Source organism: Lynx canadensis, chromosome C1 (assembly GCF_007474595.2).
Source record: "Lynx canadensis isolate LIC74 chromosome C1, mLynCan4.pri.v2, whole genome shotgun sequence".
In the NCBI taxonomy this organism is placed as follows: domain Eukaryota; kingdom Metazoa; phylum Chordata; class Mammalia; order Carnivora; family Felidae; genus Lynx; species Lynx canadensis.
The window spans coordinates 164,924,911-164,936,168 of NC_044310.1; the positions used below are offsets into that span (position 1 = coordinate 164,924,911).

An 11,258-nucleotide genomic window follows, 5' to 3' on the forward strand; every position below is an offset into this window, starting at 1 on the left:
AGAAGTCCAGCCCATGTGTCAGCAGCACTCCCTTTGGAAAACACTGAGTAAAGCTCCTTGAGGTAAGGACACTGCCTTAATTAATCTTTGTAAAGGAGTACCTCATTCCTTAGTTTCTAACAAAATACCCACAGTTACTAGACAAGAAAAGAAACGGAAGGAACAAGGAAAACGGACAGGAGAGCAGGGATTATGGACATGCTAAATCCCTGTTCTGCCATCATGAGTGACATGGCCCCAGACAACTTATTTTACCTCTTTGAGTAGGTTTCCTCACCTGTAAAATGGAGGTAATAGCCTTTATCACCACAGATTTATTGTCAAGATCAAGTAAGAGAACATGTCCAAGACCTACTACAGTATTACCAGGTGTTCAGTAAATGTCAGCCTTTTCCCTTTCCTTCCCTATGAAATAGCTGGTTGTCTGTATTCAGATGCCTTGTAACATCAAAAGGCTGATTCTTTCATGACGTTGGAAGGAAGCTGGTTAAACGTGACTGCAAGGGAAGACTAATTGTCCCCTCCGTCTCTTCATCATGACCACCTCCACCAGCACAGCCACAACTGCTAAAGCTTTACAGTACCATTATCAACTGGACTCTGAACCATGTACTCCAGGAGTCCCAGACTTCCAAGAGTCCCACAGGCACAGAGGAAAGGAAGATGGATGAGTTATCTAGGGGTGTCATTCTTACTCCCATCTCTCTGGGGGAGAAAAGGCTTTATTTCTCAGGATCATTGAGAAAAGACGTGAAGTTCCCCAGCTCTTAAGATATTTTCCCTCCTTTCTGAACCTCCCCAGAAGTTTAAGAGCCAGAGGCCCAAGTCCTTCAGCAACATCAAAAACATGGCTACACAGAATCAATCCTGCCCTGGCATCCCAGGGGCACCTCACAGGGAAAGGGAGGCACTTGGCCTACCAACAATGGGAATACTCACCCAAACTGGGAACTCGTCGAATAGAGACTCCATCTGTACTCTATAGGGATTTCTAAGATGACATTATTGAATTACCCAGTGGTCACATATTTGCACTCCATCAACTAGAAGGGGCACAGGAGAGGGGCTGGAGGGTGGGAGGGAGAACCCCTCTCAGTGCTGCCAGCTCCTGATGCGGTGCCAGCTTCTGAGTGGCTTCCTGAGGCTGCTAATCTTTGGGTTGTCTGTCCAATCAGTTATACATTAATTTCCTGTATTAAATTCCCTGTCTGAAACATCTCGTGTGGTTTCTGGTTTCCTAAACTGAACTCTGGGCTGTTTTTTAACCTCTCCAAAGAGTCTTCTCAGGAAAAGACAAAGCCTACATTAACAGGGTTGTTGAAAGAACTAAAGACAACGAGTGTCAACACCACAAGTAAATACTCAAAATTGCTTTCTTTCCTCACATGGAGAACGTAAGTGCCGGCTGCACACTGAAGAGCAAATCCAAGTATTAAACATTTAGGAGATCTTCAGGTACAAATTCCAAGTCCATCTGATGCTTTCCTCAGGAAAAGTCCAAAAAGTCTGTATTCCTCCTGGGTCCATGAAAAGAAGTTCCTTAAACTAGTTTTCTTTTTCCTCCCAATCTCTCTCCCTTTCATGCTAGCACCTTTTTTTCCAAGTCAAATAGAACCCAGAATTTGCCCTCTTGAAGTCACCATCCTTACTCTCAATCCAATGCCCCAAGGTTCTCCCAAACATGCAGCCTTAAGTAAAGAAGTTTCCAGCAGAGGGTGAGCCTCTGTCTTTGGAGAAGAAAGAGCCTGAACTCACAGAATGGTTCTCATTCCTGGTCCTGGTCTCAGCAGAAGAACATACAGGGCAGGGACCGCAGTTAGCATAAAGTGAACCAGCCCTGGTCCTGTCCTTGGGGGTTGGTTCCTCAAAGCATATTTTACTTCTGTTTCACTGAGAATTACCAAGAACAAAAACAACTTCTTCAAAATTGGCAATTTCCCCTATGGCAATTAAAAAATATATTTTTAATTTTTGGTGGTTTTTATTACCAGGATTTTAACATTAAAAAATTTTTGATTTATATTTTTGCTACGTCAAAAAAATTCAGGGCTCTTCCAGTCTCTAGACACAGCAATAAGACTCCCTAGATCCAATACAAAAAAAACCACAGCAACAGAAAGGACAGGTTCTGTAGTCAGCCCTCAAGCACCTGAAAAAGTAGAGTAATTCGACCATGTGTCACCCTTCTGTTTCAGTTCTGTTCACAGAAAGCAACAGAACAGGATAATCACTTTCCCCGGTATTCTATCCCTTAGACTGAGAACAGGTTGAGTTCTACATCCATGTGCATTATACTTTTGTGCTGAAGCAGAGCAGACAAAAGGCTGTCAAGTCTGGAGTACAGCAAAGTTCCATACTCTTTATCAGCAGGCCACCCACACAGGCAGTCAGTATTGTCCCTGATCTTACACAGACATGGGGTGGGGGGAGAGACGGGCACTAACCCACCCTGGATGATGGCTACATCCCAGCAAAGAAGGAAAACAGCCTTTACCGGGGCAAGTCATTCACTGAAATACAAGTATGCATTGCATACAGCCTAAATGTTAACACTGAAATCCCACTGTTTGAGGGTACTTTAAACACACATTACACCTATCCTCAGGACAAAACTCTTAGGAACAAATGAAAGAATAAGATATTGTTTTTTAAATCTTAAAGCAAAAAGGAAGAATGGGTTAAAAGAATTTCGAACTACTGATGGCTACAGAAAGGCTGGAGGTGGGCTGCCAAAGTTTTACCTGGCCACAGTAGAGAGAGGCTGTGGCTGGAACCGGGTGTCTGCTCCCTTCTGGGCCCAATCCCAGTATGGGACCATACTTTCAGGTCTCTTGAGTGGTACTGCAGTGCTGTAGCGCGCACACACACACACACACACACACACACACACACACACTCACTCGTAAAAGATTCAGAAGTTAGCCCCAGTTTCCAAAGATGTAAACCAGAAAGCCATTTGGATAAGTACAAATGGCAGCTACCGCAGTCAGAATATAAAGTATACTTCACTAGGCAGATTACAGGGAGCCAAAAAATTGAATTGCTAAAAGTTGTCTTGCAGATGTAAGGTTTTTGTTCTCTTCAAATGGAGAGGATAACAAGGCCGAAAAACTCAGAGCACGGAATTTCCTAGAGGAAGGCAAAGTGTGTCCTAGCCTCCAGGCTCTCCAACACTTAGCCCAAGCATTCTGTCCCCACTGCCTTTCCTAGGCTCACCCTAAATGATTGAGACTGCACGTTCTCACAGGTCACATTCCTGACCAAACACAGAGGAATTCTGACCCCCTTGGGGAAAACCTCTTGATAACAAAATTATCACCCAAATCCCCATGAGGGATTAAAGAGCTCAAGTTATATTTACTGAATTTCCAACATTCGCCAGGCACCTTAAAACAGATCTCAGATTTGGGTGTTAACCTTAGGTTGTGAAGGTCAGTGATCAAATACAAAGACACTTCTTTTCATGATTTTCGACAAATATCCTAACCAGATTTTCTAAATCACTATAAATACCTTCAGTGGGTACCAAGCACTGAGCTAGGTGCTCTAAGGCACTGGTTCATAAACCTGACTGCACACTGGAAAACCTCTTTTCAGAAGCTTAAAAAAAAAATACTGATGTTTGGGTCCCACCACCACAGATTTTGTTTTAATGAGGGATATGACCCGGATGTCAGCATGTTAAAATACTGATGGTTGATTCAACTAGAAAACAAAGTTTAAGAACCACTGCTGTAGGGAACAAAAAGAAATACATAAAGCAGAAACAACCCAAATGTCCATCAACTGATGAGAACAGAAATTAAATGTGGTGTATCCATACAGTGGAACAGCAGCCGGCAATAAAAAGGAATGAAGTCCTGATACATGCTACCCCGTGGTCAAACCTTATAAACAAGGTATCAAATGAAAGAAGCCAACCACACAAAACCACATAAGGCATGATTTCATTTACATGAAATATCCAGAACAGACAACTCCACAGAGATAAAAAATGGATGAGTGGTTACCAGAGACTAAGGGAGTTGAAGGGAAATGGGGAGTTACTGCTAATAATTATGCGGTTTCTTTTTGGGGTACTGAAAATGTTCTAAAATCGGTTGTGGTGATGGCTGCACGACTCTGAATACACTAAATCACTGAACTGTCTATATTAAATGGGTACACCATACGGTATGTGAATTCTATCTCATATAGCTGTTTCAAAAAAAGCACAGGGGCACCTGGGTGGCTCAGCTGGTTAAGCGTCTGACTTGGTTTCAGCTCAGGTCATGACCTTGAGGTTCGGGAGTCCCGAGTCGAGGTCTGCACTGACAGTGTGGAGCCTGCTTGGGATTCTCTCTCCCTCTCTCTCTCTGCCCCTCCCCTGCTCAGGCTCTCGCTCTCTCTCCTCTCAAAAGTAAATATTTTTTTTTTTTAAAAAGGAGAGAAATACAAATTCTATGCCCAGCTTTCAAGAAATTCACAATCTAGCTGTAGAGGGGGGAAAAATACACAGTCAAGACAAATATCAGAGATTTTAAAAGGCGATGCAACAGAATTGCCTAATGCAGAAAATAAAAACTCTGAAGTTCAAAAGAAAGCTTCAAAGTCAAAATGACCTGATTTTTTTTTTCTTTTCTTACACAATCATTCTCTTATTTTAAAAAAAAGCAACGGAGGGCTCAGATCTGGCCAGTATGCTATTACCACAGGCACCAAAGTCTCCATTTCGGAGTTTATGAGAAAGGAGTGACTACCTGGCATTGCCAAGGATTTTTTTTAATCTTCCAGAACACAGGCTGTCGATGGGATTCTAATGACTCTCAAGAGCCAATTATCAACAGGGCCATTGATAGATGGACTTGGTGTTCTAAACCCTTCTTATGCCCTGGATTTGTCTTCACTATCAGAGTTTGGGTCAAATAAACTTACATGCTTACACACACAGAAAGACTCTCATATAGGAGGCTTTATGACACACAGGTATTATAGGCCATGTGCCATAAAGATGATCGGTTAAAAGTGCCTCCTACCCTCAGAGTTCCTAACTTTTTTTTTTTAAGTAATCTCTACACCCAACCTGGGGTTCAAACTCATGACCCTGAGATCAAGAGTCACATGCTCTACCAACTGAGCCAGCCCAGGTTCTTAAAACTGTTAATACCAATAACTGAAAAGTGATTATTGTGGCAGGGGCTGACACAAAGAAAACCAACAACTTTAGGCAGAACGGAATTTTGTTTAGCAGTCTTGGTGTTTTCTTGGAGGGAGGGTGACTGTGTGTGGGGGAAGGTTAGCATAAGAATACCATTTTTTTTTCCTAATACTGTTTTGGAATGTAAATATTATAAAATTTTTGCTTTCATTTCCAGAAAACATGCCACATCAACTGGGCAATTGAAAAAGCCTAGGCCTGTATCTTAGACCCCTTTCAATAAATGTCTGTTGGACCATATTTAAAAGCAGGTGGCAATGAAATTTTAGTAACTCCTAAAAATCATATTATCAAAATATAAACTCTTATTATTCATGTTAACAGTAAATTTAAAACAAACATACAGCCAAAGGTAAAGGAGGTATGTTAAATAAAGCATTAGTAAATTTGTCCTCCCATACCCTGGTATGCAACAGATTTCAGCAAACTTTCAGAAATGGCTGGACCAGGCATTTATTTTCTTATTTTCTTTTAATGTTTATTTATTTTTGAGAGAGAGAGAGAGAGACAGGAGAGAGAGAGAGAATGAGCAGGGGAGAGCAGAGAGAGGGAGACAGAATCCAAAGCAAGCTCCAGGCTCTGAGCTATCAGCATAGAGCCCGATGCGGGGCTCAAACCCACAAACTGAGATCATGACCCGAGCTGAAGTCAGATGCTAAACCGACTGAGCCACCCAAGCACCCCTGGACCAGGCATTTAAATACCCTGGGTTTACTCACACTAACTTTCAGGCAAATCACCCACCGGGTCCTAAAAATCCTGCACCATCTTTAATTCACACAAATAAGACGATAATTCTGAAAACAACTTGTTTAACAATAAAGACTAAGAAATAATATATTTGATTTTGAAATATTCAAAACCCTAAATAAGCTTCATTGAGATAACTTGAGCCCTTATGCTTGCTTCAATTCAGAAATGCCCTAAACAAGAGACTGGTGTTTAATTTGAGCCAACAAATTTCTCCTAGCCATTTTCCATTCAAATTCTCCCCATTCTACCCAGTGACTTTCAACCTGGCCTAACCCTGTCGATCCCACTTTTCACTATATATATACATACATATACATATATATATATATATTATCAAACTTATTTTTGACTACTTCAAAGCAAAACAAGTCAATGAACAGGAGAATGTACCAACTAACAAGGCAAATAAAGGTAAGCAAAGGGGGGTCTAGCAGCTAACAGATTTAATTAAGAAAAAGGAAAAATGGTCCCTGAAAAATGTAATGCCCCAACCCTAACATAACCCTAACCTTAATCTTGAACACTGCTGAGATCCCATGAATTTTTAGAAGTATTATTATATTGAGAAGTGGCCCTGGGGCGCGTGGCTGGCTCAGTCAGCAGAGTGTGTGACTCCTGATCTCAGGGTTGTGAGTTTGAGCCCCATGTGGAGATTACTAAGAAAGAAAGAAGGAAAGGAAAGGAAAGGAAAGGAAAGGAAAGGAAAGGAAAGGAAAGGAAAGGAAAGGAAAGGAAAGGAAAGGAAAGGAAAGGAAAGGAAAGGAAAGGAAAGGAAAGGAAAGGAAAGGACAGGAAAGGAAGGAAAGGAAAGGAAAGGAAAGGAAAGGAAAGGAAAGGAAAGGAAAGGAAGGAAAGGAAGGAAGAGAAGGAAGGAAGAAAGAAAGAAAGAAAGAAAGAAAATGGTCCTGCCCCTCCAAATGAAACGCCTCTAGGTCTCAGTGTCTTCCTTAAAAAGCCCCCATGTGGTAATTAATCGCCAGGTTGTATTTACTTTCACTGAATTTAAGAGGGCCCGCCTCCTCCAATACATACAAAGTTAATGAATTTCTTGTTAAGTGGAAAAGGTGCAGAAGTTAATCTTTTTAATTCCTGCCTCTCTTTCCCCTAGTTCTTCTCAATTAATCCACTTTTTAAAATGTGAGCTATTCCTCCTGTTTAAAGTTTAAGCAATCCTGGTCTAGTCTGGAAGTGGTGATTTAAAGCCATTGGAGTCAGACTATCTAGGTTTGAATCCCATCTCCACCAGTCAATAGTTGGGGCATTTCAGGCGCCTGGCTGGCTCAGTAGGTGGAATGTGGGACTCTTGATCTCCAGGTAGTGAGTTTAAGCTCCATGTTGGGTGCAGAGATTACTTATGTAAATAAAGTAATTAATAAAAAATAGTTGGGGGCACTTTAAGCAGGACTCTTGGCCTCTTTGTGCCTCTATTCTCCCCCTGGAAACTGGAGATAATAGTATTTCCCATGGGGTTAGTGTGGAATTATGCAGGTGAAGCAATTATTGCAGCTCCTGGCACTCAAGGAAGTGCCCAATAACTCATCTATTATCATCTTAGTGCCAAATTCTTCCTGCACCCAAGAGTTTGCACTGAAAAGTTAACCCCAGATCAAAGAAAAATTCAAGAGAAAATATTTTTTATGCAAAACCCACTTTAAGTTATGTTCAGCCAGTAGGTAGGAAATTCTCAACAACAACAACAAAAAAATGTGCTTATAGTCCACAGAGGCTTCCTTTTCTCATGTAGCTCTGAAGAATATTCATCCTGAATGAAAATAAATATTAAGAAAAACTGTATTTGGTTTTCAACTGATCCTGGTAATCCTAAAGAAAGACAGGAGTTCTTTTTTATCCAGCATTGTTTATAAAAACCCAACAACAAAGATTCCAGAATGACCCATTATTTTTAAAGCAGAAAGACTGATATGAATTGTGTATTTATTCTCCTACATGCAGCTTCCATAATCTCTCAAGTCTAAAAAGTCGTATCTAAAAAGTCAAGTTGTTCTTTGCTTAACATTCATTCAGATGAGAGGCCTGTCTTATGTTCCTTTAAAAATAATCTTAATCAGTCTAGTCCAAGATCAACTCCATCCCTCATATATAAAAGTACTTTATCTGAGACACCATTGAAAGGGGTAATGGATGGTTCCTTCAGCTAACAGAAATACAGAATCTCAGGCTCTGCTTTCTACCCTGTTTATCAATACCTCCTCTGCCCACAGGATGAAAAACTGAATCCTAGTACCACCTCATACCTGGAATTTATTTGACAAAGTTCAGAATCCATTCTTGACTTTTTGTTGAAATCTTTCCAGACTACCACTATTATTTAATATGATTAACAGTTACACACATGAACTTGATTTCAAATTTTACTCCATTTCCTTTTTTCATAGTCTTCAAATATGAAAACTGTGTCTGATTACAAAGGAGGAAAAGTAGTTACCTTATCAAATATAACTGAAAATTCACATTTAAAAGAGAAAGCAATACACATGCTTAATGAACTTTTGTATATATAGAATGTTAAATTACACAGGAAAAAAATTAAAAATAATAGAGAACTCTAGAACACAGTTTAGAAAAACAAAAGTCCATTAGCCTTTTATATCCTTTGGTTATATAGATTACTGTATAAATAGCTAGATGGTTATATAAATTCTGTTGAATAGCAGTTAAATCGGAAAGTACAATATACTTCATAGTAGCGCGAACTGAGGGAATACAATCCTAATCATTAAGGGGGGGGGGAGGTTAAGACAAACAGCTTTAAATAACAAAAAAAGCACAATATATTGTCAATAACTTAAAATCTTAAATCTTCAAGATTAATGTAAAACTTCACATTTAACAGTATAAACATATGCTCTTACTTATACCTATTACGCTACACATTTCCTTGAACCAAGTACTAAGTATTTTTCCTAAAAACCCAATTACCAAAAATATTTGGAAATATAAATATCTACTTCTTTGAAAGTCCCTACAAAGTATGAACAGTAACTTGTTTTCACTTTTATAACAATTTACAAAACTCGCTAGCAAAATACTACGAAACCCAAGTGTCCCACCTTCTGCCCTAGCAAAAGAAACATGCTAAGAAATCGAAGCAAATTCTCAACTAGAAAAAAACGAAAGCATCCAAGGAAGAAATAATATATGACAGCAAAAAATTTACTAACAGCCTAAAATCAATAGAAATTCTAATCCACTCTCGAAACTCTTACCCTTGACAGCACAGCACAGAATATCCTGCCTTACACATTTTGGAACTGCAATTCTGAAACGTTAAATCCAAAGACAAAGCCGCCCTGGGGAAAATAACAATTGCGCAACAGATCAACAGCTCCAACTTGTCCCTTGGCCCCGGCGCGGCAAGGTTTGCACGCTATAAAGCAGGAAAGGGCCAACCGAGGGCCGCCGTGACAGCCAACGGGCCACTGTCTTGGAGGCCGAGTCCACGCACCCGGCGTGCGCCACTGGGAGGCACCACGCGGGTATCGGGAAGCCGCGTCCGACCTCAGTTCGCTGCCCCGCCCGCATTTACCCGCCGGTTGCCAGAGGCCGACCCCGGATCTCCTAGGCCGAACATTTCCCACCACGCGAGGGAGCGCCTGGTCCCGCCGCCGCACGTCGGGGCATCGCAGAGCGCTGGGCACTTAGTGACCTCCTCCCTACCCCCACCCTGGGGGCTGGGCTTTCTCGCCAAGCTGCCTACGAGCGATCTGATGGATGGATTGACTGATTACTTTGCCAAGGGGTGCCCTTAGACGGGCCAGCAGGGTGAGCGCGCAGAGCCACCGCCCGCGCCCGCGGAGAACGTGGATGGGGGCGGCGGTAGGGCAGGGGCTCCGGGTCCCAGTCCGGAGGAGACCTCAACTCCCCCGAGAGCGGCCCCGTGACTAGGCACATTTTTGCCGGCTCCGAGGCGGGGGAGCAGCGCAGCCCCGGAAGGGCCGGGCCGCGCCGGCTCAGACCGCCAGCGTCCGCCCCCTCCTGCCCTGCCACCTCTGGGGCTGCTCAAACTCCAGCTGGAGCTCCCGAGTCCCAGCTCCGGAAGCCGGGGACGCGGCTAGAGAGGCCCCTTCGCCCTACGCACACGGAAGTAGCTTCCAGACCTCCGCATAGTCGCCCTCGGGGGTCGCACTCCCACTCCCCTCGCGTCCCATAGGATCCTCGCAGCCCTTTGGGTCCCCGCTCCTCCTCCCCGTCCGGGCCCCAGCGCAAGCGCAGCGGCTCTAGTGCGCGGCCACAGCAGTCCGGACTCAGGCCGTAGACGGGAGAAGCCGGCTGCGGTTGTCCCGCCCAGTCCGCAGCTCCCTGAGCCCCTGTCCCCGTCCTGGCACCACCGATGGGCTCCAAGGGCCGGGGCAGCACCTGCTGGGACGGCAGTCCGGGCGGCGGCAGCTCCAAGTCCATCATGATGAGCTGGGGACCGTGGTGTGGCGCTCCCCGACGGCAGCCTTGTCCCAGGTGCCGAGGCGCGGCGCGGACTGGGCGGCACAGGCGACGGCTGCTCCTCCGCTCACCGCAGCACTCCCGCGACACGGCCCGAGTGGCCCGCTGGGCTGTTGCCCCGCTCCGCCTCCCGCCCCCCCAGAGGGCGGGGCAAGAGCCCGGGCCAGTCGTTCCCGGGCTGGCTGCGCAGGCAGAGCTTCCGAAAATCCCCCACCCCCGCCCCAGCTGACGCAAGAAGCTCGTGGGCCCGGGGCAGGGAAGGGCCGCGGGCGGGGGTCCCCGCGGACAGGCGAGCGGGGTGCGGGGAGGAGGGCTGCATTGGCTTCCTGGTCCCCGCGCTCAATCCCTCCCTCTCCCCGCAAATAAAACCTAAACTCTCGGCCCGCGAGATTGAGAGTTGTTTGCAGAAGGTCGTTTGGGTTCAGGCGCTTTGAAACAGTTTAAACAGTTGGAACAAACACTACTGGAGACCCCGCGGAGGCGCCGGTGTCGGAGCTGCGCCTCCCTGATCTGGAGTTGCAGAACCTTGCCCGGCTTTATCTCACTCCACCGCCCGAGAGTGGCGCCAGCCCTGGGGGTGGGGGTTAAATGTTTAGACCCAGGCCGTGCGCGACGCGAACTGCCCTCTCGCCCTCCGTCCATGCCTGGGCCGGGGCCAGTGGGACTTGCCCAGGGCAGCCGTGGACCGCGCGGGTAGCTCGTGCTCTCGGTCACCCTGAACGCCCTCCGCTTACTCCCACGCGCTGGCACTCTAGCTGGCCCATCGCTGTGGGCAAACGGGGAGGTCTCTTTTGGTCGGAGAATGGTCAGTATTGCCCACCAGGAGTCTTCTCTTCCCACCAAAGCGCAC

General features: G+C 45.0%; 1 protein-coding gene across 2 annotated transcripts in view; it reads right to left on the bottom strand.

Annotated features, from left to right (window-relative positions):
• Positions 1–10,498, bottom strand: part of NFE2L2 (nuclear factor, erythroid 2 like 2) — a 35,171-nt gene extending 24,673 nt beyond the window's left edge. The window contains exon 1 of one of the 2 annotated variants that reach the window (XM_030323943.1): positions 10,328–10,498. In XM_030323943.1, coding sequence (XP_030179803.1) covers positions 10,328–10,372 — 45 coding nt within the window. In that variant the 5' untranslated portion in view covers positions 10,373–10,498. Of the gene's footprint in view, positions 1–9,177; positions 9,276–10,327 lie in introns of those variants that run through there. The other variant, XM_030323945.1, reaches the window with a different exon arrangement.
• Between the last annotated feature and the right edge of the window lie 760 nt (positions 10,499–11,258).